This window comes from Eleutherodactylus coqui, chromosome 1 (genome assembly GCF_035609145.1).
Source record: "Eleutherodactylus coqui strain aEleCoq1 chromosome 1, aEleCoq1.hap1, whole genome shotgun sequence".
In the NCBI taxonomy this organism is placed as follows: domain Eukaryota; kingdom Metazoa; phylum Chordata; class Amphibia; order Anura; family Eleutherodactylidae; genus Eleutherodactylus; species Eleutherodactylus coqui.
Window position 1 is genome coordinate 224774751 of NC_089837.1, and position 21668 is coordinate 224796418.

Here is a 21668-nt window from a genome sequence, read left to right on the forward strand (position 1 = left end):
TGACTCAGCCTTCCATCCTTCCAACGTCAGTAAAAGGAGTACCAAGCTTGGTGTGGGGAGTAATAAATTACTTAAAAGCGTTGCAGAATATGTTGGCGCTATACAAATAAGATTTATTTTATTGTTTTATTTCTGCTTGCCTTGCTAGGTTTACAAACTGCAGTCAGTCTGTATATGGAAGGTCACACACTGCTTCTGCCAATTACGGGTGGAGTATTGACTTATCATTTTACCATCCCCAGCTGCTTATAAAGAATAAGTCTTGGAAACCCCTTTGATTCTAAACTCAAGCTCACCTTTGTGATTACAGTAACAAACTGTGTAAAACATCTTTGCAGTGGCTAAATGACAGAGAGGCAAAGATAATGTTAAACAAGCAATTCTCTTGAAGACACTACAAAAGGGCGCTTCAACCCGGGTCGTGCCAGCAGTAAGAGTTCCTGCGCTTTCAGACAGCAATGATCATCAGTGAATGGAGGTGGCGCAGGTTGGCGATCTATCCGGCCCGCCCACATCCATTTTGCGGTAAACAGACAGTCTTTTATAAACGAATAGCCTTCTGATAACATGGGCCGATCCATCATCCAGTTCTCTGCATGCTGAAACTGAATGATGAACAAGAAGCAAACAGGGCAATCGGGGCTGGCATTTACACAATGATTTATTGGCCCGTGTGAAAGGGCCCTTAGAAAACAAGGCTGCTTTCTTCCATAAACAGTGTCTCAACCTGTACAGGGGCTCCACTGAAGGAAAGTGTGCTAAACTGCAATGCAACGCACAACCTGTGGACAGGTGTGGCACTGTTTTTAGGAGAAAGCTAGTATCTTGTTCTCATCCTGTACCCTTCCCTCAAATGGATTATCCAAGATAATTAAATGGGTTTTCAAACTTTTACTGTTGATGACCTATCCTCAGGATAGGTCATCAATAGCAGATCAGCAGGAACCCGCTGCTCGGGATCCCGACTGATCGTCTGGCCCATCGTCAATGCAGCCAGACGTAGTCATTGGTGGTCAAGGCCAGAAGTGTAATAGGAGGCTTTGCTCCCATTGATTTCAGTGACCCCACTGCATTGACAGTAAACTGGACAATCAGATAGGCAGAGTCCCACCGATCTGCAATTGTTGACCTATCCTGAGGATACGCGATCAATAGTAAATATGTGAGAAAACCTCTTTGAAAAAAAACAAACGAACTAAGCAAACAAAAACACACAACAGATCCCCCATTGCGGAAAACAAAGGCCCATTTACACAGAGCGATGATCGCTCAAACGACAGTTTGAGTGACAGCTTTGAGCGAACATTTTGCATAAACTATTAAAGGGGTTGTCCCGCGGCAGCAAGTGGGTCTATACACTTCTGTATGGCCATATTAATGCACTTTGTAATATACATTGTGCATTAATTATGAGCCATACAGAAGTTATAAAAAGTTTTTTACTTACCTGCTCCGTTGCTGGCGTCCTCGTCTCCATGGTGCCGACTAATTTTCGCCCTCCGATGGCCAAATTAGCCGCGCTTGCGCAGTCCGGGTCTTCTGCTTTCTTCTATGGAGCCTTTCGTGCAGGATGCCGGCTCCGTGTAGCTCCGCCCCGTCACGTGCTGATTCCAGCCAATCAGGAGGCTGGAATCGGCAATGGACCGCACAGAAGAGCTGCGGTCCACGGAGGAAGAGGATTCCGCCGGCCATCTTCACAGGTAAGTATAGAAGTCACTGGAGCGCGGGGATTAAGGTAAGCGCTCCGGTAAGCTTTCTGTACGTCCCTGCATCGGGGTTGTCTCGCGCCGTTTCGGCGCGGGACAACCCCTTTAAGTAGCTACTCATTTAGCATGCAAATGAAGCCTTTAGCTGAATGCAGTAATAGCCCGAGGGCTCTTATCTGCTTTCAGTTCCTTTGTTCTCCGACGGGTAACAATGCTACCAGCACTACCCGTGGAGAACTCAGTGTGTGGTCCTGATAAGACTGGTCAACGTTTTTTTAGGTTGGCCTGAATTTAACGATCAGATAGCAGTTCACGAAAAGTGCATGATGGCCACGTGTGTAGGCGCAACGATTATCGCTCAAACGATCGCTTTTTAGCAATTTTGGACCGATCATCACTCAGTGTAAATGGGCCATTAATGAGCTAATACCTCTGTGAGCCCTGCAAGTACCCTACCCCCCATTCGCTGACATCTCAGGGTCTGACCTGTGTGCTGTATTGTTTACAGGCTGCAGCAGCCAATCACCGAGTTCGGGGATCAGAGAGGACAATATAAAAGATAGCAACAGATTTCCTTTAATAAGAGATTTCACAATGATCACTGCCATTCATCAGGGACCGGGTTTTGTTTTGCAAATAAACAGTGAAAAGTCCAACTTGTTAGAATTCTGAAATGTGCGGTTTCCCCAAAGCACTGTGAGACTTGTTCTGTACTTGTAACACATTTCTACAACGTAATGCACAGCGTCATGCATGTAGTAATACTGCACTGGACAGCGCAAACGTAGGTTAGACAGTCTTAAAATGTGCCAGATTTATCATAATTAGGCTGCCTGTCCACGGGCATTGCAGTATCCGCCGCCCGGGAGCAGGAGACGCAGACGGATCTCAGCTGTCAGCCTAATGTGGCAGAATCGCTGTAATTCACAGCATGCTGCGAATTGCGGGCCACGAGCAGAGAATCGCAATAATTCTCCGCTCGTGGACAAGGGACCAGCGCTTTCCATAGCAACGCTATTGAAAGCTTCAGACAGCGTGATTCGCTGGCGATTTACCGCCCGCGGAATCACGCCCGTTGACAGGGGGCCTTAGGCTTGGTTCACACGGGACAGATTTGCTGCAGAATTTCCGTGCAGATTGTCTGCATGGAAATTCCACACGCGGCTCCTAATCGCGGGATTAGCCAGCAAAGTGGACAAGATTTTGCAAAAATCTCATCCACACACTGCGGCCAATCCGTTGCAGACAAATGGTGCGGAAACGGCCATGCGGCGCGGAAATTAAATATGCAGCAGGTCAATTCTTTTTTTTTTCTGCAGCAGCCTCTCTATGGGGAGAGATGGCAGCCGCGGAAATGCAGGCGGTGAAGGCGCTCCAAAACCAAAGCTGCGGGTTTCCAGCAAAATTCTCGTGGATTTTTGGTGCGGCCAATCCACAAGAATTTCGCTGGAAATCCATTACGTGTGAACCCAGCCTAAGGGTCGGTTCACACAAGCGTATATGTAAAATGCTGCACGAGCTGGCGGTTGGCAGGCATATTACTGTGTAGGGCTGTGCAGCGTCCCATAGGGAGACCACGGACACCTGACATGAGGAGCAGGGAGGGTAGAGTGCTGGCTTTTCACAGCGGCACTCACCATGCTCCTTCCCGGAGGGACACACACAGCCAAGGCCAGAGTAGCACTGCAGTCCACTTAGGACACTCCTAGGATAGTGAATGCCCACAAAACTGGATAACAGGGAGCAATAATCACGCATGACGCCACCGCTCCAACACTTACACCGGTATGACCCTTGGCGGATAAGTAATTCTGCCACAGACAGTTCTTAAGTACCACGGGTCTCTAGGAATGGTTAGAGCCCAGCATAAACTTTACTTGAAATTGGAAACGATCATACAAGGCAGTCCAATTGTAGACTTCACAGTGCAGGCAAATGAATAAACTGCAGAACTTAGTACCTCCACACGGCTCTTACAGGCTCAAAGACGTGCATGTGTGAGCAGAAATTATCTTGTAGTACCTCCACCTTGAGGTACCTCGGAGACACGTCGGTGTCACAAGTAAAGGGTGTACCTCTACGCGGTAATCCAGACTTCAAACGGCCTTGCAGGAAAATTAACAGTTTAGATAGTACCTCTGCACTGGCCTTGATGAAACACGGATTAGAACTTACAGATGCTCTCTCTCTCGGGGCACATTCCCTCAACATCAAACCACATTTGGAACAGGAAATCTCTCCTCCTCTTCCTTGCTTCAGCACATGAGAGCTGAAGGTGCCCCCATGCACCTGGCCATCCCGAACAGCAACACTCCCGCTCATAATCACTCACATTTATAACCTCCTCTCACACCACATGACATGACAGACTTGATACATTTACATGCAGGCTTTGGATTTGACAAACATTAACATCTGAATTGCCGCAGCTGGGCGACACACATACCAGATATGACAAGACAGATTTTACACAGTGCATCTACTCAGGACATATATGTATGACCTTCATGGAGGGAACCAGGATGATGTACTGGGTCACTACAGCAGCAATTTTGCACAGCATATCTCAGGCACGCCGTCATGCGCAGTCCGACTAGTTTCTTTTTCCTTTTTTTAAAAGTTTCTGCTATGTAACTTAGTGGTGTCGCGTAAAAACACCGCACAATGTTTTTGTGTACGTACAGCGTTTGTAACACGCCCATAGATAATAGAGCTCTAGCTCGTGTAATACACGGTAAGATAGAACATGCTGCATTCTTTTTTACGTGCATATTATATGCAATTTAAAAAAAAAATAAACAAATTGTTAGGCCTCATGTCCACGGGGAACATCAGGCCCGCCGTGGATTCTTCATGTAGAATCCGTAGCGGGTCCCTCCTGCCCCGCGGACATGAGGCCTAAAAAGAAGAATAACCTCGTCTGCTCCAGGCGATGTGGTTCTTCCCTTCTTCGTGGCCGGATCTTCTTTCTTCAGCCCGGCGGATGCGCTCGGCACGCCGGCAGCGTGCTGCGCATGCGCTCGGCACATCCGCCAGGCCGAAGAAAAAAGATCCGGCCACAAAGAAGGGAAGAACCGCATCGTCCGGAGCAGGTGAGTTTTAATTCTGGTACTGGTCTTCCGCGGATCCGGGTGGCTTCCATAGGCTTCAATAGAAGCCTGCGGGAGCCGTCCCCGCGGGAGACCCGCACTAAAATGGAGCATGTCCGGATTTTTTCCCCGCACGCGATTCCGCGCCTGATGGGAAAAATGACATCCGCAGGTATTTAACTACCTGCGGGTGTCCAATGCATCCCTATGGGGCGCGGATCCGCATGCGGGAGAAACTCTGCGGATTTTAACCCCGTGGACATGAGGCCTTAGTGTGTCAATGAAAATCAATGTACTTTCATTGATTCCACTTATCGTGTATTATGCGTGCATAATACGCAATGAAATCACGCTCGCGTCAGTCTGCCCTATGCTGGCTGATAAATCTGGGGCATCTTTAGACACCCCTAACTTCATAACATCTTAATTGATGGCAGATTTTGCAGCAAAATGTTGGCACACAATCACACATTTAGGCCTTTCTGCAAAGTCACATGAATTTTTCAGATGCGGCAAAAATAAAAAGTTTTTTTTTTTTTTTTTTAGAAAATGTAATGTCTAAAATGACCATGTAAGACAGTTTTCTGTTGCTTTTCCAATAGTAACTGCTATTATCTTGTGATTAGCAGCAGTTTGCAGTTATTGTGGAGGGCGGTTCAAACCGGTTTAGTAGGTATTTAGGGGATATTATAAATACTAAGTGCACATGCCACCGATTAGGAAGAACGCTGAAACAGAAGTCCAAATCATTGCAAGTCATATAATGGAGCTAATGTAATGACAGAACAGGTTGTGGGGGTTTCCACTAATGAGATCACCGGCTCTCCACTTACTGTCGCTCTAGGAACAAGTTCCTCTTGGTTGACCCTTGTATCAGCCAGTCTTGCACACAGAACAGGTTGCGCTTGTCACTTCCACCTCGGCTTTGCTTGGCATTGTTCCGCTCTGGGCAGACACCAGCTGGCAGACTTGGTGCTGACTTCAGCAATCTCTGGATTCGAATGGCATCTTAGTGGCTGATCAGTTTCAAACAAAACACAACATGCTCTGCTGCTTTTCTGTTGACTCGGCTTCTCACATAATTGGGCAATGATGGTCTGGGGATCTTTAAGAACGTTTTGTCTCAGATCAGAGCTAATTAAAAATGATAGCGTACAGATTTTGGACTGACGCACCCCTAGCACACAATCGGGGTAAATTCTAGATCTTTATTATAAGTGTTTTGTATACTTTCTTTAAAGGGAATGTGTCATCAAAAAAATTACCTATTATATAAATCCCATTTTTGTGTTAAACATACTTAAAGGGGTTGTCCCGCGAAAGCAAGTGGGGTTATACACTTCTGTATGGCCATATTAATGCACTTTGTAATGTACATTGTGCATTAATTATGAGCCATACAGAAGTTATTCACTTACCTGTTCCGTTTCTAGCATCCTCGTCTCCATGGTGCCGTCTAATTTTCAGCGTCTAATCGCCGGATTAGACGCGCTTGCGCAGTCCGGTCTTCTTTTCTGAATGGGGCCGCTCGTGCCGGAGAGCGTCTTCTGGTAGCTCCGCCCCGTCACGTGCCGATTCCAGCCAATCAGGAGGCTGGAATCGGCAATGGACCGCACAGAAGCCCTGCGGTCCACCGAGGGAGAAGATCCCGGCGGCCATCTTCACCAGGTAAGTAAGAAGTCACCGGAGCACGGGGATTCAGGTAAGCACTGTCCGGTGTTCTTTTTTAACCCCTGCATCGGGTTTGTCTTGCGCCGAACGGGGGGGGGGGGGCTGTTGAAAAAAAAAAAACCCGTTTCGGCGCGGGAGAACCCCTTTAAGAATTTTTTTTTTTTTTTATTGTTAGTCACAATCTTTATTAAAAAAAAAAATACAAATAATAATCCTTATTTATATAGCGACAACATATTCCGCAGCGCTTACAAGACAGGGGGAACAGAAACAAAATCACGGTTACATGTAGTAATCAATTGATGGAAACAGTAGGGGTGAGGGTCCTGCTCCAAGGAGCTTACATCTTACAAATAATGGGGTAATACAGAAGGTAAAGGGGCTGGAGATATGCACGGTAAGGCGAAGTGGAAGAGTGAGCGATGTTATACACATAGACAATGGTCAGGCCGTATATAGTGGCAAAAATCGGGATGACTCCAGGTGCCGGTTGATTATGGTTAGCAGGAATTGCAGTCAGTAGGACAGGGAGCATGTTATCAGGCGGAGTACAGAGGGGTTTGGTTTAGGAGATGTGGTATGCTTCCCTGAAGAGATGCATTTTTAGAGCATGCCTGAAGTTTAAAGGTGTCAGGGATTGCCCGGATAGTTTTGGGTAGCACGTTCCAGAGGACGGGTGCTACTCTGATGAAGTCTTTGAGGTGGCAATGAGAGGTTCGAGTTAAAGGGGCACTCAGTCTGATTTTGTTAGCGAAGCGGAGGGCCTGGGCTGGGTGGTGGATTGAGATGAGGGAAGCAATGTAGGGCGGTGTGGTAATATGGAGGGCTTTGTGGATGAAGGTAGTGAGTTTGAATAGAATTCTGTATTTAACGGGCAGCCAGTGCAGTGACCGGCACAGGGCAGAGGCGTCCGGGTAGCGGCTGGACAGGAAGATGAGCCTGGCTGACGCATTCAGGATGGATTGGAGAGGGTAGAGATTGGCACAGTGAAGGACGAACAGCAGCGAGTTGCAATAATCGAGCCGAGAGTGGATGAGGGCAACAGTGAGCATTTTTAGAGTGTCCACGGTGAGAATAGGGCGGATTCCTGAGATGTTCTTGAGGTGCAGGTGACAGGTTTTGGCCAGAGATTGGATGTGGGGGGTAAAGGAGAGATCGACGTCGAATATAACCCTAAGGCAGCAGGTGCGCTGTCTACGAGTTATGGTGGTGCCACACATGGAGATGTCAGGATGAGTTCCGTTAGTAGAGGGCGGAAACACCCTAAAACTGAACCTCTGAGAGGTTCAGTTTTAGGTACAGAGAGGACATAGTATTAGAGACAGCGGACAGACAGTCGGTGGCATTCTGGAGGAAAGGTGTTGTGATGTCGCGGGAAGAGGTGCATAAATGGGTGTCGTCAGCATACAGGTGGTATTGGAGGCCATATTTCTTAATAGTCTGTCCAATGGGGGCTGTGTAGATGGAGAAGAGGAGGGGGCTGAGGACCGAGCCCTGGGGGACCCCAACAGCAAGGAAAAGAGGAGAGGAGGTAGAGCCAGCAAAGGAGACGCTGAAGGAGCGGTCAGATAGGTAGGAGGAGAACCAGGAGAGAGCAGCGTCCTTTAGGCCAATGGAGTGAAGCATACTGAGGAGGAGTTTGTGGTCAACAGTGTCAAATGCTGCAGAGAGATCGAGGAGGATCAGTAGGGAGTAATCGCCCCTCGATTTGGCTGTCAGGAGATCATTTGACATTTTAGTCAGGGCAGTTTCTGCCGAGTGTAGGGGGCGGAAGCCAAACTGTAGAGGGTCCAGGAGAGAGTTTTCTGAGAGATAGCTTAATCCTAAAATCCTGTATTTTTCACACTAATAGGCAGATACTTCCTGATCTGTAAAGAAAGCTTTACAGTAGGCCTATCACAAAGCAAGAGAAATCGTTCAGATTTCCATGACCAAGCGAGAATCTGAATGATTATCGTTCGGTGTAAACGCATGTACCGAAGGAATGACAAACGAATATTTGTTCTCTTATCATTCACTTTTTTGCACGCATTAAAACTGAACGACAGCCTATTTACTATGAATGGAGGCGGGTGGGCTTGAATTTTCATCCGCCAGGCCGAAGAAGGAAGATCCAGCCGCGAAGAAGGGAAGAACCGCATCGTCCGGAGCAGGCGAGTTTAATTCAGGCTCGGGTCTCCTGTGGATCCGGACGGCTTCCATAGGCTTCAATAGAAGCCTGCGGGAGCCGTCCCCACGGGAGACCCGCACTAAAATGGAGCATGTCCCTTCTTTTTCCCGCACGCAGGACCCACGCCTGACGGGAAAAATGACATCCGCAGTTACTTAACTACCTGCGGGTTTCTAATGCATCCCTATGGGGTGCGGACCCGCTTGCGGGAGAAACGCTGCGGATTTTAAGCCCATGGACATGAGGCCTAACTAAAGGGAATGCAAACATATTATGTATTTTAGAAACTTAACACAAAATGTATTAAAAACATAACATTTTTAGGCACAAAGTATAGATGTGAATGAATATCAACCATGAAAACATCATTAAAAATCTTGTAATTTAGAAATATAGAAGGTGTTCAGCACTCACTTCAAGCCCCCCTCCAGTCAGAGAGCTTAAGATTGCCATGTAATCATTATCTTGGCTTCATCTTAGCCAAGATCTATCAGATAAGAGCTGGGATCAGTTTCTATGGTTTAGCTACAATGGCTTATCTGAAATAGTCTGGGATAGCCCAGTTTCATCATTGGCTAAAGCAGCCACCTCTGTAGCCCGATCAGATGATGAGACAGGGTGTGTGTACCAGATAGTACACAGTAAGCCTCCAGCACACTGAAGAGCTGGATTCCACATGCCAGTTCGCGCAGTGGATTCCGGCTCTGACCGCAACGGGTGACCCTGTGTATCTTTGGTCGTCTTATTCTGTACTGTGGATGGTCTCTACGAACCACAGTACAGATTTTCAAATGTTTTGTTTTTCCTGCGCCGCCGCGGAATCCGCAACCTGTCCGCAGTGTTAAGTGCAGACAGGCCGTGGGTCAAACGGCTTCCATTGACTTCATCCGTGTGGAATCCGCACAAAAATGGGGCATGCTGCGATTTTTCCTTTATAAGTGGAAATCACAATTGATTTCCACTAGTGTGCAGGAAAAAGCGATTTCTTATAGCAAGCTATGAACGGTATTTGCTGCAGATCCGCGGTGCAGATGCCCACCACAGATTTCGAAGCCAAGATCCGTTCATGTGCAGGTGTCCTAAATGTGCCATTCTTTGCATCCCCAAATAGTTATGCCATCTTGGTACCCCATAGACTGATTGTGATTTTCTCTATGCCCAACTCAGTAATAGTGGTAGTGTCAGTCTCCCACACATAGTAATCATACCTACCATGGTGCCCCAAAGAGATCAATTTCAGCCTGAGAACCTTCTATATTTTTGGCAAGCCTGTCACAAGCCATTTGGGGGAACTTCAAATACATTTTCTTATGTTGTTCTTTAAAGGGGTTTTGTCATTAGAAAAAAAAAAAAAAAAAATCAATACTTATCTATTCCTTCCCCGTCAGTCTTCTTACGGTATCCTTTCCAGGCTGCTCCAGTCCCCCAGGTCACTTCACTTCCAGCCGCCCGTATCCTCTTCCTCCAGTGACGTTACATATATTGCCAACATTCTGCTTCCTGCTGGTCAGTGTACCCGTTCACTAGTGACGTAGTGTTCACCGACTTGCAGCAAGAGCCGAATCCTATGCTCGGCTATTGCCACGACTGTGCATGCGCTGTGTCTCGTGGCAATAGTATATGAACACTTGCGGTGAGACAGCGAACATGCACAGCCTCGGCAATAGCCCGCATAGGATTCGGCATTCCCTGCTAGGCACAGAACACTACGTCACAAGTGACTGGGTACACTGACCTGCAGGAAGCAGAATGCCTGCAATGGACGCTACATCACTGGAAGAAGAGGGACCGGCTGGCTGGAGGTGATGTGACGGGGATCTAGAGAAGCCAGCAGGTGGTCAGCGGGGAGAAGTCTGCCTGGTGAGGAATATGTAAGTATTGATTTTTTTTCTGAATCACAGAACCGCTTTTTTCTGAAATGGAGCATGCTTTATTTCATTTGCGGACACCCATGTTTCCCTATGGGCAGCTTGATTTGCAGATCTTCCACACTGGTACCCCGCATGGATTCCGCAAATCAAATCCGCCCGTGGAGATTGGGTATAAACATGCCCTCAGCTTTTCAGTTTTTCTTTTTTTTTCTTTTTTTTATAAATATATATTTTATCATTCCACTGTAACGATCTAGATTGTAAGGTGCATTAAATAAAACCTACTTTAAATCCAGGATGTGAATACCTTCACAAGGCACTAGGAGTCTAATGCCAATTGTGAAGATCGCCAAAAAAAAAACGGTAGTACATTCTGAATTATGGATAAATAGACGCTGCACGGTACAAAATCAGAAGGCAAGTTTGTAGCGTTGCAATATATATTTGTAGAACAAAAAGAGTAAGCAGGAAATCCTATGGAGATGGTGAGCAGATAGCGGGATGTCATCTCTGCAGACAAAGCATTCCCCTGGCAATAATGCTGAAGGCAGGACATTAACCACACAGGCTGTGCAGTGCCAACAGTAATGATAAAGGGAGAGCCCCTATCAACAGATGCTCTCTCTTATTAAATGGGGGCATCGGTCATTAAGCACAGTGAATGGATAATTTATTTCATTTGCAAGGAGACAGATAAGAACTATCAATTATTAGCCATAAAATACCATTTACTACAGCTCATTCATGCTAGAAACTGGAAACTGTATGAACTTGCAGAAAAGTTAAAAAAACGTCTGGTTAGGTTTATTAATTAGGGCTCAGACACTTTGGATCTTCTCATTTGGTCAGTGGGGTGTGATATGGTAGAATTAGCATTTCACTGCATGGATCCTTGACAAGCCCAGACACCTCCCATACAATAGTCAGTGGTGTAAAAGCCACTGCCGGGGCTGTCTGACTGCGGATGTCCCCATGTAAAACAGATGAGCACTCAGCCAAACTGAATGTTCATGTGTTAAAGGGAGTTGGGGAGATGGCGGTTGGCTGAGTGAGCGTTACGAGTAGCTGTTGAAGTGTATGGGCACCTTAAAGAAATTCATGGCCTATTTTTAGGAGATGGGTGCGAATCTGTCGCCCAAGACGCCTGCCAATCAGTAGTTTCCTTGGCTAGTGTTTTTGTGTATAGGGCCAATTTCTGCAGGAAGCAGACGGCCCAGATCTTACTGCTGTGGCCAGGCTTGCTATTACAGGCAAAGTTTCCATTCATTTCAGTAGGAAATGTAATACCAAGCCTGGCCACCTCAGTTAGAACAGAGCTGTCTGCTTCCTGAAGGAATCAGCTCAGTACAGAATGCACCAGCCCTGCAAACAGCTGATTGGTGAGGGTTCCAAACAACTGACTCCTGCCAATCTACTATTGGTGGCCTATCTTGAGGCTAGGCCATCAATAGTTTACAACTGGATAACCCCTTTAAAGCCTCATGCACATTGCTTTTAAAACAGTCCTGCGTTGTATGGAGCCATAAGAGAACCCCGGTAGCGGTGCATCAGCCTCCACTGTACCTCCAATATGCGCTCTATGTGCTGACTGATACCATATGAATCTGTCAGAAAAAAGTGGCATGTTCCTGACTGTGCCCCTTTCAATATGGTAGGTTTCAGTCTTTTTTAGTTTAAGGTTTATGTAAAGGCCCATTTAGACAACGATTATTGCTCAAGACGGCTTTTGAGCAATAATCGTCGTGTCTAACGCGTGGCCTCGTGCACTTTTTGTTCATCGCTAACTTTTAGCAAGCTAAAAGACAGCGATAACTCATCAGTGCCGCATGCTGAGTTCTCAGCGCGACACCAGCTGATATTCTTTCAGCTGGTATCCCACAAGGAGCTCTAAGCGATCGCTCCGAGAACAAAGCAGCTGTCAGTGCTCCTGCTGTTCTTGAAGCTATCAGCTCAGCGGGATACCAGCTGTATGCAGAGGACAGTGCTCCAGCTGTCTTCTGCATACAGCGGCCACCATTATTTGCACGCTAATAAAAGAACTTATGCAAAGTGACTGCTCAAAACTGTCACTCAAACTGCTGTTAGAGCGATCATCTTCCCGTGTAATAGGGCCTTAAGCTTTCATTATCTGGGCACTAACTGGCACCTCTGTGATACTATGTCCATATCTGGCATACATTCAATTAAAAACATGATGCCGAAATAGAAGAAATCAATTTGTTGCCCCATTTACCATGGCAGCCATGCATGACCTAAGAAACCACCTCCATGTTTCTACCCCCCCAATACAAATAGTAAAGCCTGGCTAATATAGTAGAGGCGGCTAGCTAACAACTAAGATGAAACAGGAAACCAAGCCACTTGTGAAGCGTTGTGTTTTCTTAGGCTACAAATAGCGCACACAACTTCCTTTAGTAGGAAAACACAATGAAGCCAGAAGTGTCTACAGCTCTGAATCCCATCCGAATCAGGAACGAGCGAGAGCTCTGTGTTTACAGCACGCAACGGTCAACAGGAATGGTCATGGAAGGAACTAGACACGCTGGCGCTCTCTACACAATGCCTCCTTCCCTACGAAACACGGCTATCTGTACACACAACTTTCTCGCTTCACTTTACCACTGGGGTCATCCACATTGTGAAATTAATTTATCAAGTATTGTACATACCGTATATACTCGAGTATTAGCCGACCCGAGTATAAGCCGAGTCAATAAGCTGTAATAACTGGTAAAACCTATTGACTTGAGTATAAGCAGAGCTATACTGGAGTATATGCTGGGTAAAGAAAAACAAAAACCGCAATACTCACCTTCCAGCCGGCGTCTTTGTCCCCAGCGTGGTGGTCTCCTTAACTGTGCGGCAAGCTGCTTGAGAATTCTCCCCGTGTCATCTCCCTGCTCAGCTTTGAATTACCCCGCTGTCAGTGCTGTGTAAGTAAACGCTTTGATTGGATCGAACGCCAGCCAATCATAGGTGTCACTCGATAAACCAATCACAGCCATTCAGTGATGTCATTCACTGAATGATCGAGCGCAGTCTGTGATTGGCAGGCGCTCGATCCAATCGCAGCGCTTCCTCACACAGCGCCGCTGGTGAGAGGATTCAAAACCGAGCAATGGAGATGACAGCGGGGAGAATTCTGAAGCAGCCTGCCACACCGCCGAGGAGAGCATAGCGCCGGAGACATAGATGCCAGCTGGGAGGGGAGTATCGTGTTTTCTTTTTGTTTTTTTTTTACCTCACTCGAGTATAAGCCGAGAGGGACATTTTCAGCACAAATAAAAGGTGCTGAAAAACTCGGCTTATACTCGAGTATATACGGTATTTAGGACCAAATCCCCTAGCTTTGGAAATGGTTAACAAGCTGTAGACCTCCTCTACAAAGTGCTATGTACGCACATCCTCTGGCCAGAACTACGCTCTTCAGCGCCTACAATAAGGGCTCAATCCAGACAAACCATTCTGGCAGGTCTTAAAGGGTAGAGTCCAACGTAGAGGTCTCCGCATGGCTGCATTGAGGCGGGTGATGCTGTTCCAGGCGGTTTGCTACAACGAAGTCGAAGTGCTCACTAGCTTACTGACAAAATGGCTTGTAAACATTTATCACTTACACCTCCATCAGGATCTCCATTTTTACATTCCATCACAGAAGAAATATAAAGAGAATTATGGCCAGATTTCATCTCATTTTCACAAATAGAGAAATAGTGCCACTATGACACTTAGGCGGTCTGCACATGGCCGGGTTGGATTCCGCATGTGGGATCCTACAGCGAGGCTTCATCTGTAATGCGGATGTGCCGGCCGCAACATGTACAGTACAGATAATGCCGCACCGTCGCTAGGCGATGACGCAGATCCTGCTACCTTTCTGCAATGATGATTGCGGAATGGTCACAGGGCGGACAGCATCCATTGACGTCAATGGTAGCTGTCCGCACGGAAGCCGCAGAGAATCACAGCATGCTACGATTTCTCCGAGGCGAGCTGGAAAAAGAAAAGGGAAAAAAAAAAAAAATCGCAGTAGATTTCCGCTCATGGCCAGGAAATCGCCTTTTACCATAGCATGCTATGAACAGCATTTGCTGCAGAATCCGGAGGTAGGCGCCCAATCTGAATTCCGCAATGTAAATCTGCCCGTGTGCAGCCAGCTTTAACCCTTTCCAATCCACTGTCTGACGTCTAAAGATATTCTGATTGAAGCCTGTACAGCTCCGGCAGGGTATTCTTACTATAGATTACTGGCCGCTCTGTTGTCGGGGGCCTCTCCAGAATATCCCATACCGCAGTACTGGATCTAGCTAGCAGATGGCGCCATTGTATAATGGCAGAAAGAGAAAGCCCCCTAGGAAACCCTGAATCCAAAATTGGATTGCAAAGGGTTAACGGGGTTGTAACAAAATTGACTTATCATGTACCCGCAGGAAAGGAGCTAAAAATCAGATCGGTCGGGGTTTCACCGCTGATACCCCTACTGATCCCGACAACAGGGATCTCATATCCCCCTCTTCTGTCATAAGGTCAGATTGGAGCTGTGGTTGAGCATGGGCAGCGCCGCTCCAATTGTTTCAATGGCTCTCACGAATATGGCAGTGTGCCCTCGCTTACTACCTCTGGCACTCCCACTGAGAATGAATGGAGCAGCACTGCGAATGTGCGACATCCATTCCATCTCCTCCTTACTGCTGAGTGATGAGAAGAGGGGGAACACAGTACCCCCATTCTCAGCATTGGTGAGGGTCTCAGCGGTGACACCCCCACCTATCAGACAACCCCATTAGCTCTGCAGCAGTCTTCCGTCAGCAGGCCAGTATGAAACACTGTAACAAAAATAGCAGTTTTCATACATTAGAAGCAGTTTATCAGTCTTCCACACTCACACAACCTCTCCTAGGCCCATTTTCCCACGCTAATTATGCATTTCATCAGCAGCTCAGTCAGGGAAGCCGTCTGCAGAGTATCTCAGACAGTGACTAACAGCAGATCTAAACCAGAATTATGACTCTATAATTAGTAATGTATCAATGAAACCAACGCATCCTATAGCTGGGAGTCGTGTCCACCGCTCCTCATCGCCTGATATACCCACATGTGAACCGAGTGTACAAGACAACCGTACATCATGGCTGAGATCCCATCATTATTCTTGAGGGGTGAGCCCCATATCCTGAAGGGAGGGCAGCAGTCACACATGTACTCCATCACCCCATTCATTTCAAGATAGCCCAGCTGAAGTGCTCAGAACTTTACGGTCCTTTTACATGGAGGAGATGCTGCTCAAATGAGTGAACCATTACAGAGTCGTTTGTTTTAACCCCTTAGTAACAAGCCATTTCATGGCCAATGTTTCAGTTGTATTTTTTAATGACATCATTTTAGGGTGCATATAAAGTATTGTAGAACTTTTATTAAAGGGGTTCTGAAATAAAAAAAAAAAAAAAATTGTACTCACCTTGCCTGGCCTGATCGCCAGGCATGTCCCCTCCAGCCGGCATCTTCTTCTGTGCCTTTAAAGCAGAGCAGGAGCGGTCAAAAAGACCGCTTCCTGCTCTGGTCCGTCCGTCAGGCACTTCCGAGGTCAACGGACGGACCGCCACAGCAAGCACGTCACAAGCAGTACTTGCTGTGGGCGGCCCGTCCGTCCAGCTGAACTCCGGAGTGCTGCGCATGCGAAGTGGAGACGCAGCCCGTCCTGACTCCTGTCAGAAGGCACCTCTCCACTGCGCATGCGCGCGATCCCGGAGCGGCGCGACTCGTAGAGGAAGAAGACTGCCTGCCGGGAGATGACCCCCCCCTGATGTCAACAACAACAGAAGAACAGGTAAGTGTTATCTTTTTATGCTTTAGCAGCCATTAAACCATGGGTTCTCTGGGTCCATTAGGCAGACCAGGGAACAATGGCTGCTAAAGCAAAAACACATTATTTGTGTCAGAACCCCTTTAAGTTTTTTTATGGGGATTTTGAAAAAAAAAATAATAAAATTCCACCATTGTGTTTTGGATTTCATGGAGTTCTGCATGCAGAATTAGGGCTGATGCCCACGGCCGGATTTCTACCGCGTTTTACGTGGCGGAAATCCGCGGCGTTGCCCCGCAGCTATTTGGTTCTATTGAAATTACCCGCGCAGTCCATGGAAGCCGTCTGTCATGCTATACTTCCGCTGTAGCCCAGCGGAAGAAAGCGTAAAAACGCTTCCCCGGATCTGGAGGTAAGTATGGAGTCTTTGTAGGGGGGAAGTGGGTGGGGGGTGCTGCATGACTTTTTTTTTTTCTTCTTTTTTTTTTGGTGGGGGGGGCGGGGGGAGTTGTGCGATGAGTTGTACTTTTTAATAGTACCATTTTTTTGACCCATAAGACTTTGATTCGCTTTCTATTTTTAATAAGTTGAATGGGTACCTTGCAAAAAAACGGAAGGTGATTTTTTTTTCACGGCTTGCACTGTGTGTGTTAAATAATATACTAACTTTTACTTGAGATGTTAAGAATGCACCTATGACAAGTTTGTGGTGAGTTTTTCTGTGCGCGTTATTTAAATGTTACTATTTTGATTGTTCTTATAATACACTGCTATACTTTAGTATAGCAGTGTATTATAAAGTCTATGAAGCTCAGCCAGTGGCTAAGCCTTACAGGCCACCGTACCTAGCGGACCCAGAAGCCATCTTCAAGCAATAGGGTGCCACCCCACAATCACATCGTGAGCATTCGATAGGTGACACGGAGCATTTTTTAAACCCTTTACATGCTGTGGTTACATTGACCACAGCATGTAATGGGTTACACGGCAGATATCGGATGTTTCTTCGATCCCTGCAATTACAGCAAGTGCTGAGCCGTCACCAGACAGCTGGGCACCCGCTCCCCCTGGCACGAGAGACCCTTGCCTGACTTTTCTTCGGGGCTGTAAAGAGGCAATTGCATCAGAATAAAGCCCCTTAACGGGCGCTGTCAAAACGCATATGGGCAGTTGTTAAAGGGTTAAAATGCCATCAGTTTAGACAGGCAGATAATCGGTCACATTTTTTCGGCACTTGCTTGTTCACTTAATTGTTGGCGCTTCAGACGACTACATCAGTGAATGGGAATGGCTGAATCATCGTTTTTTTTCTCCAATCTAAATGCATGAAGAAAAAAAAAAGAAACACATGCAGTTTTAAAAAAAAACATAAAAAAAAATTGCATGCACTGTTAAAAACACGCGTGTTTTAGGAAAGACGTATGCGAAGTCTTGCATTTTTCCCCCAAAAAAAGCAGCGAAAAAATTGTCAGGTGTGAACGCAGCCCGATTCTTGCAAAAACGCGATTGGTCTATGAACAAGCGTTTGCTGATTGTTGGCACATCTCTACAACCTGATGATCAGGCAGACCAATCATTGGGCACGAATGTCCATCTGCCTGCTCATTGGCTCTCCATCTCCGGACTGGAGTCATGGCTCCCATTACAGGATCCTTGATGATGACGGAATGTATTTTACATAAACACCCGCTGGATCTTGTTGGCGGTCAGGTTTCCATTACTGGACAGAAGTCTGGAGCTGCAGAGATCTCCAGGCAACAAAAAGCAACGGAAATCTGACAGAACTGAGTGTGAACAGCGCCAAAACGAAAGACTGTCCAGATTCCAGAGGACCAGCATGGCCACATGTGGGAAAGAATACCGCTGATACGTGCAGTAGTATTAGCCGGGGTACCTGCCAGTCTGTGGGCAGCCCACAAGAGGGGTTTCAATGATTACACCCATACTATATTTAGGTAACGGTAAAGTCCCTGGGTGCAAGCACCGAGTCGCGACCGGCTCCTAGGGTGACGTCACATTGTGGCATTTTCTTGGCAGACTGTTTTTGCAGGGTGGTTTGCCATTGCCTTCCCCGGTCATCTTTTGCCCCCCCACCAAGCTGGGTATTCATTTTACCGACCTTGGAAGGATGGAAGGCTGAGTCAACCTTGACCCGGCTACCTGAACCATGGGGGGATTGACCTGCAACCTTCAGGTCGTGACTGAGAACAGTCATATCACATACGCGGGGATACGCAGCATTTTATACGCAGCGGTTTACCATATATTCGTGTGAGCCGGCCTTAGGCTGCTTTCATGGGTGAGCGCAATATCGGGCCAATAACGCGCTAGTCAATGTGCATTTTACACACGGATGTGAGGCATTTATGGGGTTCATATTCACACGCGTGTTGTGCATCACACAGCGCACGGAACTCACCTGTGTGAAAGTAGTCCTATTAGTATGGGAGAGCAAAAAGGATCGGCTTTCACGAAAATCAACGACTGCAGCAACCTACTTAAGCAACTGCTTAAACAGACGAGACCCCATTAGCCGTCCTCTCCCCCCCGGCGGTATACACGCAATGCGTACGAAACCCCGGTAGACACCCCCCGGCGATATACACGCAATGCGTACGAAACCCCGGTAGACACCCCCCGGCGGTATACACGCAATGCGTACGAAACCCCGGTAGACACCCCCCGGCGATATACACGCAATGCGTACGAAACCCCGGTAGACACCCCCCGGCGATATACACGCAATGCGTACGAAACCCCGGTAGACACCCCCCGGCGGTATACACGCAATGCGTACGAAACCCCGGTAGACACCCCCCGGCGGTATACACGCAATGCGTACGAAACCCCGGTAGACACCCCCCGGCGGTATACACGCACAGCGTACGAAACCCCGGTAGACACCCCCCGGCGGTATACACGCACAGCGTACGAAACCCCGGTAGACACCCCCCGGCGGTATACACGCACAGCGTACGAAACCCCGGTAGACACCCCCCGGCGGTATACACGCACAGCGTACGAAACCCCGGCAGACACCCCCCGGCGGTATACACGCACAGCGTACGAAACCCCGGCAGACACCCCCCGGCGGTATACACGCACAGCGTACGAAACCCCGGCAGACACCCCCCGGCGGTATACACGCACAGCGTACGAAACCCCGGTAGACACCCCCCGGCGGTATACACGCACAGCGTACGAAACCCCGGTAGACACCCCCCGGCGGTATACACGCACAGCGTACGAAACCCCGGTAGACACCCCCCGGCGGTATACACGCACAGCGTACGAAACCCCGGTAGACACCCCCCGGCGGTATACACGCACAGCGTACGAAACCCCGGTAGACACCCCCCGGCGGTATACACGCACAGCGTACGAAACCCCGGTAGACACCCCCCGGCGGTATACACGCACAGCGTACGAAACCCCGGTAGACACCCCTAGCAGTATACACACAGCGTACAAGACTCTCGGTGGTACATACAGTATATAGCGATAGCCTTCCTACATTGGCAGGAGATACAGGCGGTGACAGAACAAGCTTTTCGCCAAATCTTAGAAATCCTATTGTGAAAAGCAGGATGACAAGGGATCTGGCCACTTCTGCAGCTGCCACCCAGCTTTCCTGCAGCTCTGAATGGTCCCACAGCCACCACTGTATCACTATGTAGTAGAGCAGCATTGTAATGCGGTATCCTGGCTCCCACCCAGCTTTCCCACAGCTCTGCATGTCCTCGCCCGGCACTACATGACCCCCGCAGTCACTAATGGAGCTTGTATGGAGAGCGCTGCGGTATATGCTGGCGCTATGCGCGACTATTACCAGGAACCCGTCTGAATAGTGGAACTAGTATGAAGTATGCAGGGTCTCTGCCGGGGACGGGAGCCGCGACTATCACACAGGTAGGACTCACCCGGGGTCTCCGCCCGCAGCAGTGCAGGGGCCGCCAGCCACAGTCCCAGCAAGGACAGAAGTCCAGTCCCGGTTCCTCCGGCCATAGCTCCCGGCAGACTCCGCCTCACCTAGTAAGAAGTGTGGAGGAGGCTCGTGAGAACCTCAGCCCGTCCCGGGGTCTCCATCCAGGGGATACGAGACGAACACACTGCGCTTCCTGACCCCTGTACTCCTGCACTGACACTGTCCCGGCCGCCTCCGGGGAGACTGCAGACTGCGCCCCCTGCTGCTCACATCCGCTCATTGTATGCGAACTGTAGCAACAGGAAAAACGAGAATAACCAAGTCTAAAGTAATCTTCTAAGTACTAAACTAATACTACACTAGTAATCTAGATACTAAACTAAGAGTAGAAATACTTAACGAATGCAATGCATACTGCAGTAGAATTCTAGATACTAAGCTAATACTAGATATACTGCACTAGCAATTTAGATACTAAATTAATACTATAAATACTAAACTAATAGTATAAATACTGCAGTAGTATCATAAATATCAAACTAATACTATATATGCTGCACTACTATTCTAGACATGGCATTTTGAATTTTCCTTCACAGTTGCAGATACAAATTGCGTATTCCGCAAGTGGAAGGAAAATTGCAGCATTCTCTATCCTACTGTGGAATGCACCCAGATAGCCTCTATTGATGTCAATGGAGGCGTGCGCCCTGCATCCCATACGCAATTAACATTGCATATGGGATACGAGTAACTGCATCATCGCTAAGCGGCATGAGGAATACAAAGAAAAAATGAAAAGCTGTACTAGGCATGAGCACCTGCAGGCCTCCGCGATCACACTCAATTCAGTAAAGTGCCATATGCAGGTTCACCAGCTGGGCTCACAGCCTCTTTTCTTTTCCACTCTGTCTCAAAAGAAGAAAAAGAAATTAAAAACAGATAAAAAAGAAGAATCACCTCAAAATCTCCCTCCCGACCCTTCAACCTGTGAAGAATTTCAAAGACTGGAAATATTAACCCTTTCCAATCCACTGCCTGACCTCTGAAGACATTATGATTTAAGGCTGTACAGCTCCGATGTTGGAAGACGTCCGTCGGGGTTCTCTTACTGTATATTGCCAGCCTCTCTGCTGTCGGAGCCTATCCAACGTGTCACCTCATGCAGTACTGGCTTTAGCCAGCATATAGCGCCATTGTATAATGGCAGAAAGAGTAAGCCCTCTAGGAAAACCAGGATAGAAATTGGATTGGAAAGGGTTAAATCAATATCATGAATAGTAAAGTGATAGCAATACTAAACTAATACTGTGTTTACCCAAAAATAAGACCCTGTCTTATATTAATTTTTACCCCAAAAGAGGCACAGGGTCTTATTTTCAGGGAATGCCTTATTATTACATTACCCAGCAGTGGCGGTCTGGGTCGCTTCCGCT

General features: G+C 47.6%; 1 protein-coding gene across 3 annotated transcripts in view; it reads right to left on the reverse strand.

The window, feature by feature from the left end:
* DCBLD1 (discoidin, CUB and LCCL domain containing 1) overlaps positions 1-20466 on the reverse strand; it is a 74966-nt gene extending 54500 nt beyond the window's left edge. For 2 of the 3 annotated variants that reach the window (XM_066605975.1, XM_066605968.1), the window contains exon 1: positions 20228-20466. In XM_066605975.1, the coding sequence (XP_066462072.1) occupies positions 20228-20312 (85 nt within the window). In that variant the 5' untranslated portion in view covers positions 20313-20466. The remainder of the gene's footprint in view (positions 1-20227) is intronic. The other variant, XM_066605985.1, reaches the window with a different exon arrangement.
* Between the last annotated feature and the right edge of the window lie 1202 nt (positions 20467-21668).